The sequence below is a fragment of the Oryctolagus cuniculus genome, chromosome 20 (genome assembly GCF_051225735.1).
Source record: "Oryctolagus cuniculus isolate XC-2025 breed Fujian yellow rabbit chromosome 20, ASM5122573v1, whole genome shotgun sequence".
Lineage (NCBI taxonomy): Eukaryota > Metazoa > Chordata > Mammalia > Lagomorpha > Leporidae > Oryctolagus > Oryctolagus cuniculus.
In genome coordinates this window covers 10,570,443-10,582,543 of record NC_142886.1, presented here as the reverse complement: position 1 = coordinate 10,582,543, position 12,101 = coordinate 10,570,443, and the positions used below count along the sequence as shown (strand labels likewise).

General features: G+C 55.4%; 1 protein-coding gene across 8 annotated transcripts in view; it reads left to right on the top strand.

The window, feature by feature from the left end:
* SYNE2 (spectrin repeat containing nuclear envelope protein 2) overlaps nt 1-12,101 on the top strand; it is a 392,381-nt gene extending 380,280 nt beyond the window's left edge. For 5 of the 8 annotated variants that reach the window (XM_051826403.3, XM_051826401.3, XM_051826402.3 and 2 more), the window contains 10 exons: nt 454-522; nt 1,464-1,603; nt 4,073-4,187; nt 4,823-5,025; nt 6,284-6,484; nt 7,244-7,372; nt 9,063-9,254; nt 10,041-10,127; nt 10,968-11,014; nt 11,270-12,101. In XM_051826403.3, coding sequence (XP_051682363.3) covers nt 454-522; nt 1,464-1,603; nt 4,073-4,187; nt 4,823-5,025; nt 6,284-6,484; nt 7,244-7,372; nt 9,063-9,254; nt 10,041-10,127; nt 10,968-11,014; nt 11,270-11,483 — 1,397 coding nt within the window. In that variant the 3' untranslated portion in view covers nt 11,484-12,101. The remainder of the gene's footprint in view (nt 1-453; nt 523-1,463; nt 1,604-4,072; nt 4,188-4,822; nt 5,026-6,283; nt 6,485-7,243; nt 7,373-9,062; nt 9,255-10,040; nt 10,128-10,967; nt 11,015-11,269) is intronic. The other 3 variants (XM_051826405.3, XM_051826404.3, XM_051826406.3) reach the window with 2 other exon arrangements.

Genomic DNA, 12,101 nt, shown 5'->3' with positions numbered 1-12,101 from the left:
GGCGCTCAGCCTGCCCAGCCAGGTCTCAATGCCGAGGAGGCCAGACCGCAGCTGACCCAGCCTTTGGGGCATCCCGGGTTTGTCCTGCCCACCTCTTGACTTTTGGCTCAATCCTGTTGCAGGTGGAAGGAAAGGAGAAACAACCAGAGTTCACATCTGGACGTATAAGGGTGTTCACTGATGGCCCTGGCTGTTGGGGGGACTCCTCAGTGAACCCTGCAGAGTAGCAACAGCCTGAGCTGCATACAGCACCCCCCACCCCCACCCCCCCACCGCTGCCAACAGCCAGGACGTGGCTGGGGGAGAAAATCCTTTTGTTTCTCCTAAAGGTCTTCGAATCAGAAGGATCTAGAGGGGGTATTTTCTCCTTCCAGCTGACTATGTGTTAACTTGATCTTCGGCATGGATCTCACGGGCACCGCCAGTGAGGAAAATGACATTGTTCTTTTTCAGATGTAGAAATCCCCGAAAATCCTGAGGCCTATCTTAAAATGACCACAAAAACTTTGCAAGCGTCTTCTGGTAGGCCCCTGCCCGTGCATGTGTCTCAACATGGCAGCATCCTGTGGCGCACACTGCATCCTAAACCTCGCTCCGTGTCCTGTCTGACCTCTGCCTTCCGTGGACACCATGCGCCTCGGTCCTCGTGTCATGGTGTATTTACACTGCCGTACTCACCACCCCCGCGTGTTCCCTGCCAACCCTGCCCGAGCCACAGTGCTCCCTGCGCTGGCCCTCTCCCCGCCCTCAGGCCTGTGCAGAGGGAATTTTCCACGGTGCCTTTCTTGGTTCTTACTGGTTTTTTATTTTTATTTTTATTTATTTATTTATTTTTTTGCTCCATCTAATGGACGCCCTTTGGCATGGCCAAGCTTTCTTCATGGTGGCTTGGTTTGGAACGGGTTCCTTGCTGGTGATCTCCCGGGAGGCAGGTGGGTGGGCAGGAGTGGGGGTACCGTAGCCTTTGGCACAGAAAAAGAAATTGTCCTTACCTTCACATACAGCTCTGCTCTTTCTCCTCCACCCCATCCCCATCTCAGTGGTAGGGAGAGCCACGAGTGGCCCTTGGCTTCCCAAGCCCCTGTTGACATTCACTCTCCCTTTCCCTGCTGAGAGGCCCTCTGTCCTGTTGGCCACCAGCCTGGCCGTGCAGCGCTGACCTCTCAAGACCCCAGCTCCCAATGCCACCTCGTGCCACAGCAAATCATCCACCTGTTGTGCTCCATCGCGAACCCATCTAGTGAAGACGCAGTGTTGCTCTGTTGCATGACTCCCATCTCATCCCCTCTGGAACGTACTGACATTTTGCAAACACGCATGCTTTGCAAGGAAAGCTGCAGAATTCATCTTGACTCTGTAACCTGACGCCATGTTACTCATGACCTGTTTTTTTTTTTTATGTCACTAAATATGAATCCCATGGGGGGAGAGAACGCAGCCTCACTCGCTGCCCTTTGTTTCAGGTAAATCCATTTCTGACGGCCACTCGTGGCTTGTTCCAGACAGCCCGTCCTGCCCCAAGCATCGTTACAAACAGATGGAAGGTGATAGGAGTGGACCGCCCATCCCCTCAGACTCCAGCACGCCTTATAAACCAGCCTATGTGAGTGTGGACCCCAGGCATGTGGTTAATAGCTAACATTTTGAAGAGAGATTTTGCTGTAAACTGTGCGGGCTCAGTCCCCAGGCATGTCTTGTGTTGGTTCTCCGCTGGTGAGTTGTCCATACCTCATTAGCTGTGGAGATGCTCTGAACTCATAACCTTCCTGGTTTGCATGTGCTGATATTGATAAAACAATAATTACTGCTGGGAAGAAGCCAAGTGACAACTTCCCGAACTGCTCCTGAGCCCCCAACCTTTGTTCTGTTCATCTCTTGACCGCACATCCTGTTCGAGAAGTGACAGCTCCATATTCAGGCTTGATGGTGTGCTGTGCTGTGCTGGACATGAGTTGGACTCCTGGCCACACCAGTCAATTACCTCTCCTTGCCTCTGTGGCTGCTTCTCACCTGAGGATGAGTCGACCTCACGTAGTTGTTAGCATCAGTGGGTCTGGCCGGCGCCGCGGCTCACTAGGCTATAATCCTCCACCTGCAGTGCCAGCACCCGGGTTCTAGTCCTGACTGGGGTGCCGGTCCTGTCCTGGTTGCTCCTCTTCCAGTCCAGCTCTCTGCTGTGGCCCGGAAGTACAGTGGAGGATGGCCCAAGTGCTTGGGTCCTGCACCCCATGGGAGACCAGGAGAAGCACCTGGCTCCTGGCTCCTGGCTTCGGATCAGTGTAGCACACTGGCCATAGTGGCCACTTGGAGGTGTGGGGGGGGGGGAAGACCTTTCTCTCTCACTGTCTAACTCTGCCTGTCAAAAAAAAAAAAAAAAAAAAAAATCAGTGGGTACCAGGGTGCTTCCAAAAGTTCGTGAGAAGTAAAGCCAAAAGTGTGTTTTGGTGTAAAGTATTTTGAAATCCATGCGTAGGCAAAAAAAAAAAAAAAAAAAAAAAAAAAAAAAATCCGTGCATAGACAAGCTCTTCAAAAAGTTCAAAAAGTTCATGGGAAAACCTACATGCGGTACAGTAGGCACCAGAAGGAATTTAAATGTCTCCAGGATTAAGTGCACTGGGTTTAGGTAAAAGGCCCTTAGAAGCCGTGGTGGTCACCATTACTCCTGCTGCCGCATTGGCCTGTGGTTGTTTCAACAGTGACTGTGCCTTCTTCCACCCACCTCCCTTGGGTGACGTGAGTTCTTGGCGTGCCCTGGCAACACAGCTGCAGGGGCAGCCTGGGGTTCATTGTTGGCCACGGACCATTCTCAGTACAGAGAACTGGAGAGGAGGGGGTGGAAATTCAAGCTACTTGCCTTCCAGTGCCAACTGCAGAGAACCCAGCCTCCCTGCTGCATAGCTGGGGGAAGTTCCACCTTCACGTGGTCAGATCCGAGTCATTTGATAGCGGGTTGTCCATACCCAACTGGGAAACTCTTCCTCTTGCTTGTTAGCAAGCACTTGTCATCTCTAACCTGTCCCTCCCTCTATGGCATGGAGCAAGTTTGGGGCAAGAGACCTGACTGTTGGATGGCATCCCAACGCGTGTGGTTTGGCTTCTCTCGGAAGTCACTCCTGTGTCCCTCCCTTGGCCAGTTTCCAGGCTCGGCCCTTTCCCTGGGTCTGAAACATTGGGTCTTCATTGCACACAATCATCTGAACACAATCTGAAGAAAGCATGGCTTTTTTTTTTTTTTAATTTTTTTAAAATTTATTTGAAAGGCAGAGTTACATGGAGAGGGAGAAAAGGAGAGAGCGAGCAAGCGAGCGAGTGAGCAGTCTTCCATCTGCTGTTTCACATGGCCAAGGCTGGGCCGGGCCAAAGCCAGGAGCTTCTTCCAGGTCTCCCACATGGGTGGCAGGGGCCATCTGTTTGCTGCTTTCCCAGGCGCATCAGCAGGGAGCTGGATCTGAAGTGGAGCAGCCGGGACTGGAACCAGTGCCCATATGTGATGCCGGTGCTGTAGGCCAGGGCTTAACCTGCTGAGTCACAGCACTGGCCCCAGCATGGCTTCCTAGAAGAGGGCCATATATTTTTGGAAAGACCTGCGATAGCAGCGCAGTCAGCGCTGTGATAACAGAGGAGTTAGTGCGTGCAGTAAGAGAAAGCACTTGACAACGAAGGACCCTGGGAGGCGCCTTTGTCCTGGTGGTCGCACCAGCCACCTCTGCAGAGCCGTGGGGAAGGACAGCTCCAGACTCGGGGAAAATGAACGGGCAGCAGGGTCCATCGCGGCTACAGCGGCTTTGGTGTGGTTCTGATGCGATGTTGGGGAGCAGGCACGGGAAACAGGCTGCTTGATTCCCGTCCTGACCGTCTCCTCGGCTCGCTCCTCCTGGGGTCGCTGCGAGGCTCCCCGTCTGCCAGCAGCCCCGCTCCAGGTATATGCCAGGGCACGGAGTATTGACCAGCGGGGTACCCTGCCAACAGCAGGACCCCATATCTCTGTTCCTTGCTTGTTCAAGTGAACCCAGTTATTCACGTAACTTTTAAGATCTACGGATCGTTAACTTAAAACTTGATTCCTTCTAGGTGAAGCTCCTGTTACGTCCAAGTGCCGAAGGTGGCAAAGAAGGCCCTACAGTCCTGAATGGCAGCCGACAGCCGGAAGATGAGAGAGGCGCAGGTGTAACAGGACAACAGCCAGGTATGCCTACCTGGCACTCGTTAGGAGAGGCGCAGTGTGGGGGGGTTGGGGCTTAATTGGGCATGGATCACAAGTGCTCGCTCAGCAGAATATGAGTTAGGAATTGACCAACTTTATATAAATTCTCAAGATGGCTGGACTCAGCCAGGCACAGGCAGTGTCGTGCTCCACTCAACTACCAGCCCCCAGGAACAAATTCCTATGCTGTCAGTGTCGATTTGGAAACAATTCTTGAAACACTGAGCCTCCTACCAGGAAGCGCCATGTGTTTAGTGACTTCATTGGAGTGTCCAGCATCAGACCAGAGAGGATCAAAGAGTAGCCCCGGGCGAAATCACGCCACCAGATCTACACTGAAGACCAGAGGAGAAAACGGGCTGACCGCCAGCACAGACCGAACTGCTGGACTGGAGACCAGAGCACATCCTAGCAACCTGTGGGCTGCCCGCCAGCCTTCACGGGCCTCCCCCTCCTCCTGTGCTCCGCTGTGGGGGGAGAAAGACCTCCAAACCCAGACCTCCTGCAAGGGGCACCCCTCCAGCCTCTCAGCACCCTGCCCCCTCCTTAGCTAGAAGTCTGCACATCTGTTTGCATTCTGGCCCTTTCTAAATTGGCAGCTGTTTCCCCTTCCCCAGGTACCTTGGACAGATGGGAGCTGATTCAAGCGCAGGAGCTTCACGGCAAACTCAGAATGAAACAGAGCTGGCGGCAGCTCGACTCTGACATCGGCAGCATCGCCGCGTGGCTGGCAAACACCGAAGCGGAGATGGAAACGCTGCAGACGGCAGAGCCGCCCTCTGATGTCCAGGAAATGGGGCTCCGAGTGCGGAGGCTGCAGGTGAGTCTCTGGTGCGAGGGCACGCTAGGGTAGCACCGCGCTGGACAGCAAGGCAAACAGGTGCACGGTGCAGGCGGCGGCTTGCAGGTGGTGTGTGGTAGGTCAGTCTCTCTCGTTTCTCTTCTGTCACTGCCAAGGACACGGTTGCAGGTTTTTGTCTTCATAGGAACCGATGTACAAATAATCCTAAAATCCAGAGCAGCCCTAGAAAGGGTGGCTCAGTCCCCATTGCTGGGCTGATCTGGTGTCTGAGGTTGGAGGTGTTGGCGGCCACCACCAGGAAGTTCAAAACCACCCTCCCAGACACTGAGCAAAGGTGCAGGCAAGACTTGAGGTGCAGCCTTCCTTGGAAAGATCGGGGGCGGGGGGGAGGGGGTATGTGGCTCACTTGGTTAATCCTCCGCCTGCGGCACCGGCATCCCACATGGGCACCGTGTTCTAGTCCCACTTGCCCCTCTTCCAGGCCAGCTCTCTGCTGTGGCCCGGGAGTGCAGTGCAGGATGGCCCAAGTGCTTGGGCCCTGCACCCCATGGGAGACCAGGAGGAAGCACCTGGCTCCTGGCTTCGGATCGGCGCAGCGCCGGCCATGGTGGCCATTTGGGGGGTGAACCAATGGAAGGAAGACCTTTCTCTCTTTCTCTCTCTCTCACTGTCTAACTCTGTCAAATAAAAAAAAATTCAGGGTTGGGGAAAACCAGTGTCCCCACTGCTGGGTGCTGTGGCCTGACCTGGACACCCACATACATCACCAGTCTGGGCCCCCCTAGAATTGCCCGGAGAGTGGGGGCGGGGTAGTTTGAACGCTGTATACCGCATCGGCCTGAGCTCCTGAGGCCCGGAGCAGGTGCCTTGGGGTATCCAGGCACTGTTCAGACTTGTAGTTTTCTGAGGGTGCTCACTGAGGGACAGATGCAGAATGACTATGTACACTTTATCCAGAAGGCTTTTCATGGGGTCCAGAAGCATTCTTAAGCCAGACACAGAGGGGCCGTGGACGTCAGCAGAGCCTTTGTGTGTCTCTGGTCCAGTCGCCCGCCTGCAGGCAGGCCTCTGCTCTTGGGCCCTGCTGGCCAAGTTCACAGCCTTGTAGGGCAGCTCCCTCAGCTGACGCCTCCCAGCCAGTCACAGGCGAGGTTGCCCTTGCTTCTGCGGCTGCAGCTTGGGAGAGAGCGAGCGCACGGATCCACTCCCTGCCGAGGGTCACAATGCGGCCCTCTGTTTTCGGAGTGCCTAACCCGATCTTTTTCCTCTGGGGTAGGAGATAGTAAAGGCCTCTGACACCTACAAGGCGTTGCTGGACTCTGTGCACGGGAGCAGCCAGGAGTCTCTGCCCAGCGAGAGCGCCGAGGCGGCCGAGCTCCAGAGCAGGCTGCACCAGCTGCGCGTGCGCTGGGAGGCGGCCCAGGGCGCAGTGGACAGCTGGCGCGCGGGCCTGCGACAGTCGCTCATGCAGTGCCAGGTACGCTGACTCAGCCCCCAGCCCCCGCCCTGAGCTGCACCCAAGGCCCAGGCCGGCCCAGGGAGGCGGGACAGGCAGTTATTTTTAACTTTGATGCAGCCAAGCTGACTTGTGTTAAGGAGCAGGCTGGCTTTGCCGTGTGTTTGCGGAGAGACCCTCCCACACCCACCCCCCTTCATCCCGGAGACCCGATGCTCGCCCACGCCCACGCCCCTCCTGGAGTTGGCTTCAGCGAGGGTCTCAGCGCTGCCCGCTCTCTGCTCCCCTGCCAGTAAGGAGACCTGGCTCCGGGATACAGCAGCACTTCAGGCTGATCTACAAATCACTGACCCTCCCAGACCTCGGTCTTCTCATCTGAAAGATGGGTATTTTAGTCACTACCTGACTGCTTTTTAGGACTAAATGAGATGGAGCATATCCTTAGCCCAGTGCTAACACGTGAGTGCTTGACACACATGAGCTCTGCACTGCCCGTCAGCTCTGACCCCATCGTGGGCCGCCCTGACCTGTCCTGGTAGGCTCTTTCCCTTAGCCCCCGAGTCCAGTGCGTCTTACAGCGACATGTGTGGCGGTCACCTGACATCCCACAGAGGCCTCCCCAGACCTCCCGGCATTCCCCACACCCCGCCTCGTGCCAGGGCCATGTCCTTCTCCGGCTGAGACAAGAAGGGCCAATGACTGTGCCAGGCTAGGGACAAAAGGCTGCTTCCGCCGCGGTCCCTACAAAGCAGGTGACACTGCTGTGTGCTGTGTTTGAAGGACTTCCACCAGCTGAGTCAGAACCTGCTGCTGTACTTGGCCAGCGCTGAGGGTCGGAGGCAGGAGGCTCATGTTGCTGACCCCAAGGCCGACCCCCAGGTTCTCCTGGAGTGTCAGAGGAGGCTGATGGTGAGTGCTTCCCTGGGGGCCTCTGCACTGCCCCCAGCCTCTGTCCCCCATCCCCATGGCTCAGAGGACAGACTGCACTTGGAATTCGGGGGCCTGACCCCTCTTGTGATGCTGGGCGGTGGCAGGGAAATGGCCTGTGTGCTCCAGTGGGCCATGTGGCTAAGCTGTGATGGCTGGGAGCTTAGGTATAGTCAATGCATTTTCCAGCGAACCTGTTTTCCATGCAAGGGGCAGAGCTCCTGCATCAGCCAGCCCCGCCCAGCGTTTCTGGAGTGGCGATGGGTGATGTCTGTGACTGCACACCTGTGGGCGACTACAGTTAGAAGACTCGCGGGGCTGAAGCTCCAGGGTCCAGAGTGAGGCATCTTCGAGACGCTTAGGAACTGGGACCCGGTTGCGTGCACCTGCCGATGGAACAGGAGGGGTGTTTTCCCCTGGCGAATACTGCTCGCTCTGCAGCTGGGACGGACTTATGTGGGTTTCTCCATCCACGGTAGAAACATCTTTCTGGAGGAGAGTGTGTCTTCATGTGTTTGTTTCACTTGCAAATAAGGGTGGCGCCAGTATCCTCCCTGTACTCAAGGTGGCTTTGTTATCTGTGAATTCGTGTGTGGCTTAATTTCAAATATTTTAAAATTACTTATTTTAGCCATTTATTTATTCTTTCAAAAACGACCACTCTCACTGAAAGCTGCATTTTTTTTTAAAGATTTATTTATTTGAAAGGCAGAGTTACAGAGAGGCAGAGAGAGAGAAAAAGTCTTCCACCCACTGGTTCACTCCCCAGATATCAGCAACAGATGGAGCTGTGCTGATCTGAAGCCAGGAGCCAGGAGATTCATCCAGGTCTCCCACATGGGTGCAGGGACCCAAGGACTTGGGCCATCTTCTACTGCTTTCCCAGGCCACTGCAGAGAGCTGGATCGGAAGTGGAACAGCTGGGACTTGAACTGGTGCCCATATGGGATGCCAGTACTGCAGGCAACAGTTTTACTTGCTATGCCACAGTGCCGGCCCCCAGCCATTTATTTAAAAAAAAAAATTCTTATGCTGGAATCTTTGTAGCCCCTCCCCTACCCCACGGAGCCACAGGGTCCAACGGAACTCTCTGCCCTGATGGGAACATTCTATGTTGGCACCAACCGTGGCAACCATCCTAGCTCAGCAACAAGAGAGAGGTCCCATGTGGTACCCACCAAGCTCCCATAGCGACTGTGGCTGAAATCTTACGTTTCACTTTACTTGATTAAATAGCCTTGTATGTCCAGTGGTTGCCACATCGGGCAGGGCAGCGAGCAAGACAGCCACCTTCAGCACTTCAAGCCGACTTGCCTCATGCAAAGTCCACGTGTCCACGTACTTGAGCTGTTGTTTTTCGGTTATTTCAGAATTTCCCTGGCTTCCTGCGTAGGTGAGGGTCAGATCTTCCCACACCAGCCCCCTCCTCTCCTCTAATGTTCCCAGTGTCTACGTTATCTTCAGCACGAGGCAACAAGAGCCAGGGCTGTGGGGTAACCTACTGGCTACCTAAACAGTGCTAAACCAGAAGCCACAGAGAGGAACTTAGAAGGTTCTGGAGTGGAGCACTACCCCATTCGTCCCAGAACTTTGCAGGCACCGGGAAAGCCTCCGCTGGCCGCACCAGCTTCCCTGCGGACAGCTGTTTGACACACTCTGTTAATGTTTTCAGCAACTGCAGAAGGAGCTAGTGGAACATCAACCTCAAGTGAACTCCTTACGGGAGATTGCCAACAGCCTCCTCGTTAAGGGGCCGGGGGAAGACTACATCGAGGCCGCGGAGAAGGTCCATGTCATTGAGAAGAAGCTCCACCAGTTACTGGAGCAGGTGGCCCAAGACCTGATGTCCCTGCAGGGAAGCCAGGTGAGTCCACTGTGGCTCTCACACGCCCAGATTCAGCCAGGACAGCGATGCCGCAGCCTTGCGGTGGGAGGTAGTCTGGGTGGGTGCAGGGGCCCAAGGACTTGGGCCATCTTCCACTGCTTTCCCAGGCCACAGCAGAGAGCTGGATCGGAAGTGGAGCAGCCGTGACTTGAACTGGCACCCATATGGGATGCCAGCCCTGCAGGCCGCGGCTTTACCCGCTAGGCCACAGCGCCGGCCCAATTAAAAAGTTTATGTTAGTGCAAAAACTGACATCATGTACAGATTTTTCATCCAACACATTTTGGATGAACTTTCTGGAGATACCTCATGTACATGGGTTTCAAAATGTTCCTCCACCAGCAAGAACTTGTCTTTTAACTGCGTTTTTCCCCACACTTCTTTCCTCCCTCCCACCCGAGAGGAGACTGTGCGGTGACTGCATGATTGGGTAGTGGCCTGTGCTACACTCGCTGCCCAGGGAACCTGCCTCCGTGTCTCCCTTGCTGCTGCTAAACGCGGTCTCCCCAGGGCGCCACGGGCTTCAGAAGCCAGTGATTGGCCTTGCCTTGGTTACGGTCTGGGGGAAGCCTCTGTTCTGAGGAGCAGGGAGGGGGAACTAGAGAGAGAGATGGCAGCTGGACCCCCGATTCCTGCAGAACCTGCAGGGAGCCCATTTCCGCACTCCTCTGGGAGTCTGACAGTGGACAGGCTGTGATATCGAATGCATTTTCCAAGGATCCTATTCTGCTCCCCTGAACTGAACCACCCGGGTGTGTGTTTCAGACCCAGGACCCAGCCCTGCCTGCTGTCGACGAGGTGGACTCGGGCCAGCAGCCTCCGGCAGCGTCCGTGCCAGCTCCCCGGGCGAGGGTAAGAGCCCCTTCCTGCCAGGACAGCCTCAGTGGTCTCTGTGGAAGTTCCTGGGATAGCCCACGGCGGCAGAGATCTGCTCTAACCCGATCCACAGAGAAGCTAACTCCAGGGATTCAAAACCTTAGAGCCGAGCCGAGGGCCGCGTTCTTAGAGCCGAGCTGAGGGCCGCGTTCTCGGCCGTCACTCTCCTTTGGGGTCACGGGAAGAAAGAGGACAGCCCTCGTAATGCTGGCACAGAGGTTCCAGATTTCTCCTTTGGACACAGATCGAGGATGTCCTACCTTTTCGGGTTTAATCTCGGAAGACATCTAAGGAGCTTGAAGAAAATGGAAATGAGAAGTAGGAAAAATACTAGGCGCGTACTTCCATTTTGTGAGACCAAAACTTTTTTTCTTTTTATTTTTTATTTGAAAGAATTACACAGAGTGGCAAGGCAGAGAGAGAGGTCTTCCAGCCGATGGTTCACTCCCCAAGTGGCCTCAATGGCCGGAACTGTGCCGATCCAAAGCCAGGAGCCAGGAGCTTCTTCCAGGTCCCCCACATGGGTGCAGGGGCCTAAGGACTTGGGCCATCCTCCACTGCTTTCCCAGGCCATGACACAGAGCTGGATGGCAAGTGGAGCAGCCAGGTCTCGAACCAGCACCTATATGGGGTGCCAGTGCTTCAGGCCAGGGCATTAACCCACTGTGCCACAGCGCCGGCCCCGTCAAAACTTATTTTTTCAACTCTGTTTCCTGTGAACTGTCTGAAGCACCTTTGTCTATCCGAGGAAGGATGGTTTGTCGCAGATGGGACAAAACCATCTCCAAATACTAATTGGCCCCTTTTATCCCGCAGCTGGGAGCGGAGAAGACCACACGAGGCAGGAAGGAGGCAGACAGCAGGTACCATCCTCACGGCTCAGCCCGAGTGCCCCCTGCTGTGCCCGCCCCTACACACCAGTCCCGCCAGTGCCACGATCCTGGGGTCGAAATCTGGTTTTGTTCTTTCCTTTGGAACGGGCTGGGCTTCTCTTCCAAAACTGAACCCCCTAGCTGTTGGCCCCGTCTCCACCACAGGCCCTGGGTTTCTTCCTTGACTTACACAAGGGCTCAGGGGCCGCCCACCCTGAGCAGCCCACGCCTCCTCTCTCCCTGCAGGGTGCCCGGCCCCGGCAGCTCCCGGCCACCGCGCTCCTTCCTCGCCCGCGTGCTGAGGGCAGCACTGCCCCTCCAGCTGCTGCTGCTGCTGCTGCTGCTGCTGGCCTGCCTGCTGCCCTCCTCCGAAGAGGACTACAGCTGCACCCAGGCCAACAACTTCGCCCGCTCCTTCTACCCAATGCTGCGGTACACCAACGGGCCGCCCCCTACCTAGGAGGCTGGGGCCCCTGCAGCGCCCCACATCAGCCTGTTGACCTCAGGGGACCAGCTCACGGCCCCAGACCAGTCTGTGAGCGACTGTGGGCACTGGCAAGGTCCAGGGACCCACTATGGAAGCCTCCTTCTGGACTTGTGCAGAGTGGGCGGCCAGCCCGAAGACGGACTTCCTCCTCTCCTCCAGGGGGCGCCTGTGCAGCCAGGGGCGCCAGGCACTCTGCAGGCAATGCCATTTGGTTTAGGGACTGTGGAAATGCAGTTTCCTGAGGAGCCAAGCACTTGGAGAACTTGGACTTCTCTGTAAAACAGCATTGTCGTAGCTGCTGTGGTCGGTCAGCAGTGACGTGCATGCAGTCTGTCTCCTAGCAACAAGCCAGCTTCGAAACAGTCCAGAATTCCTGTGCACCCTTGGCTGATGGATCAGAAACAATCCTATTGCAAACATTTAGAATCAGTTGTTCTCCAGTGACTATCCGTTTCGAACTACAGGTTACAAACCGACACGTTCTGTTCAGTCCCTAGATCTCTTTTATATTGCTTTAAATTTTTAAAGAAATTATATTGCATGGATGTGGTTATTTGTGCATATTTTTTAACAATGCTGAATCTGTATGAA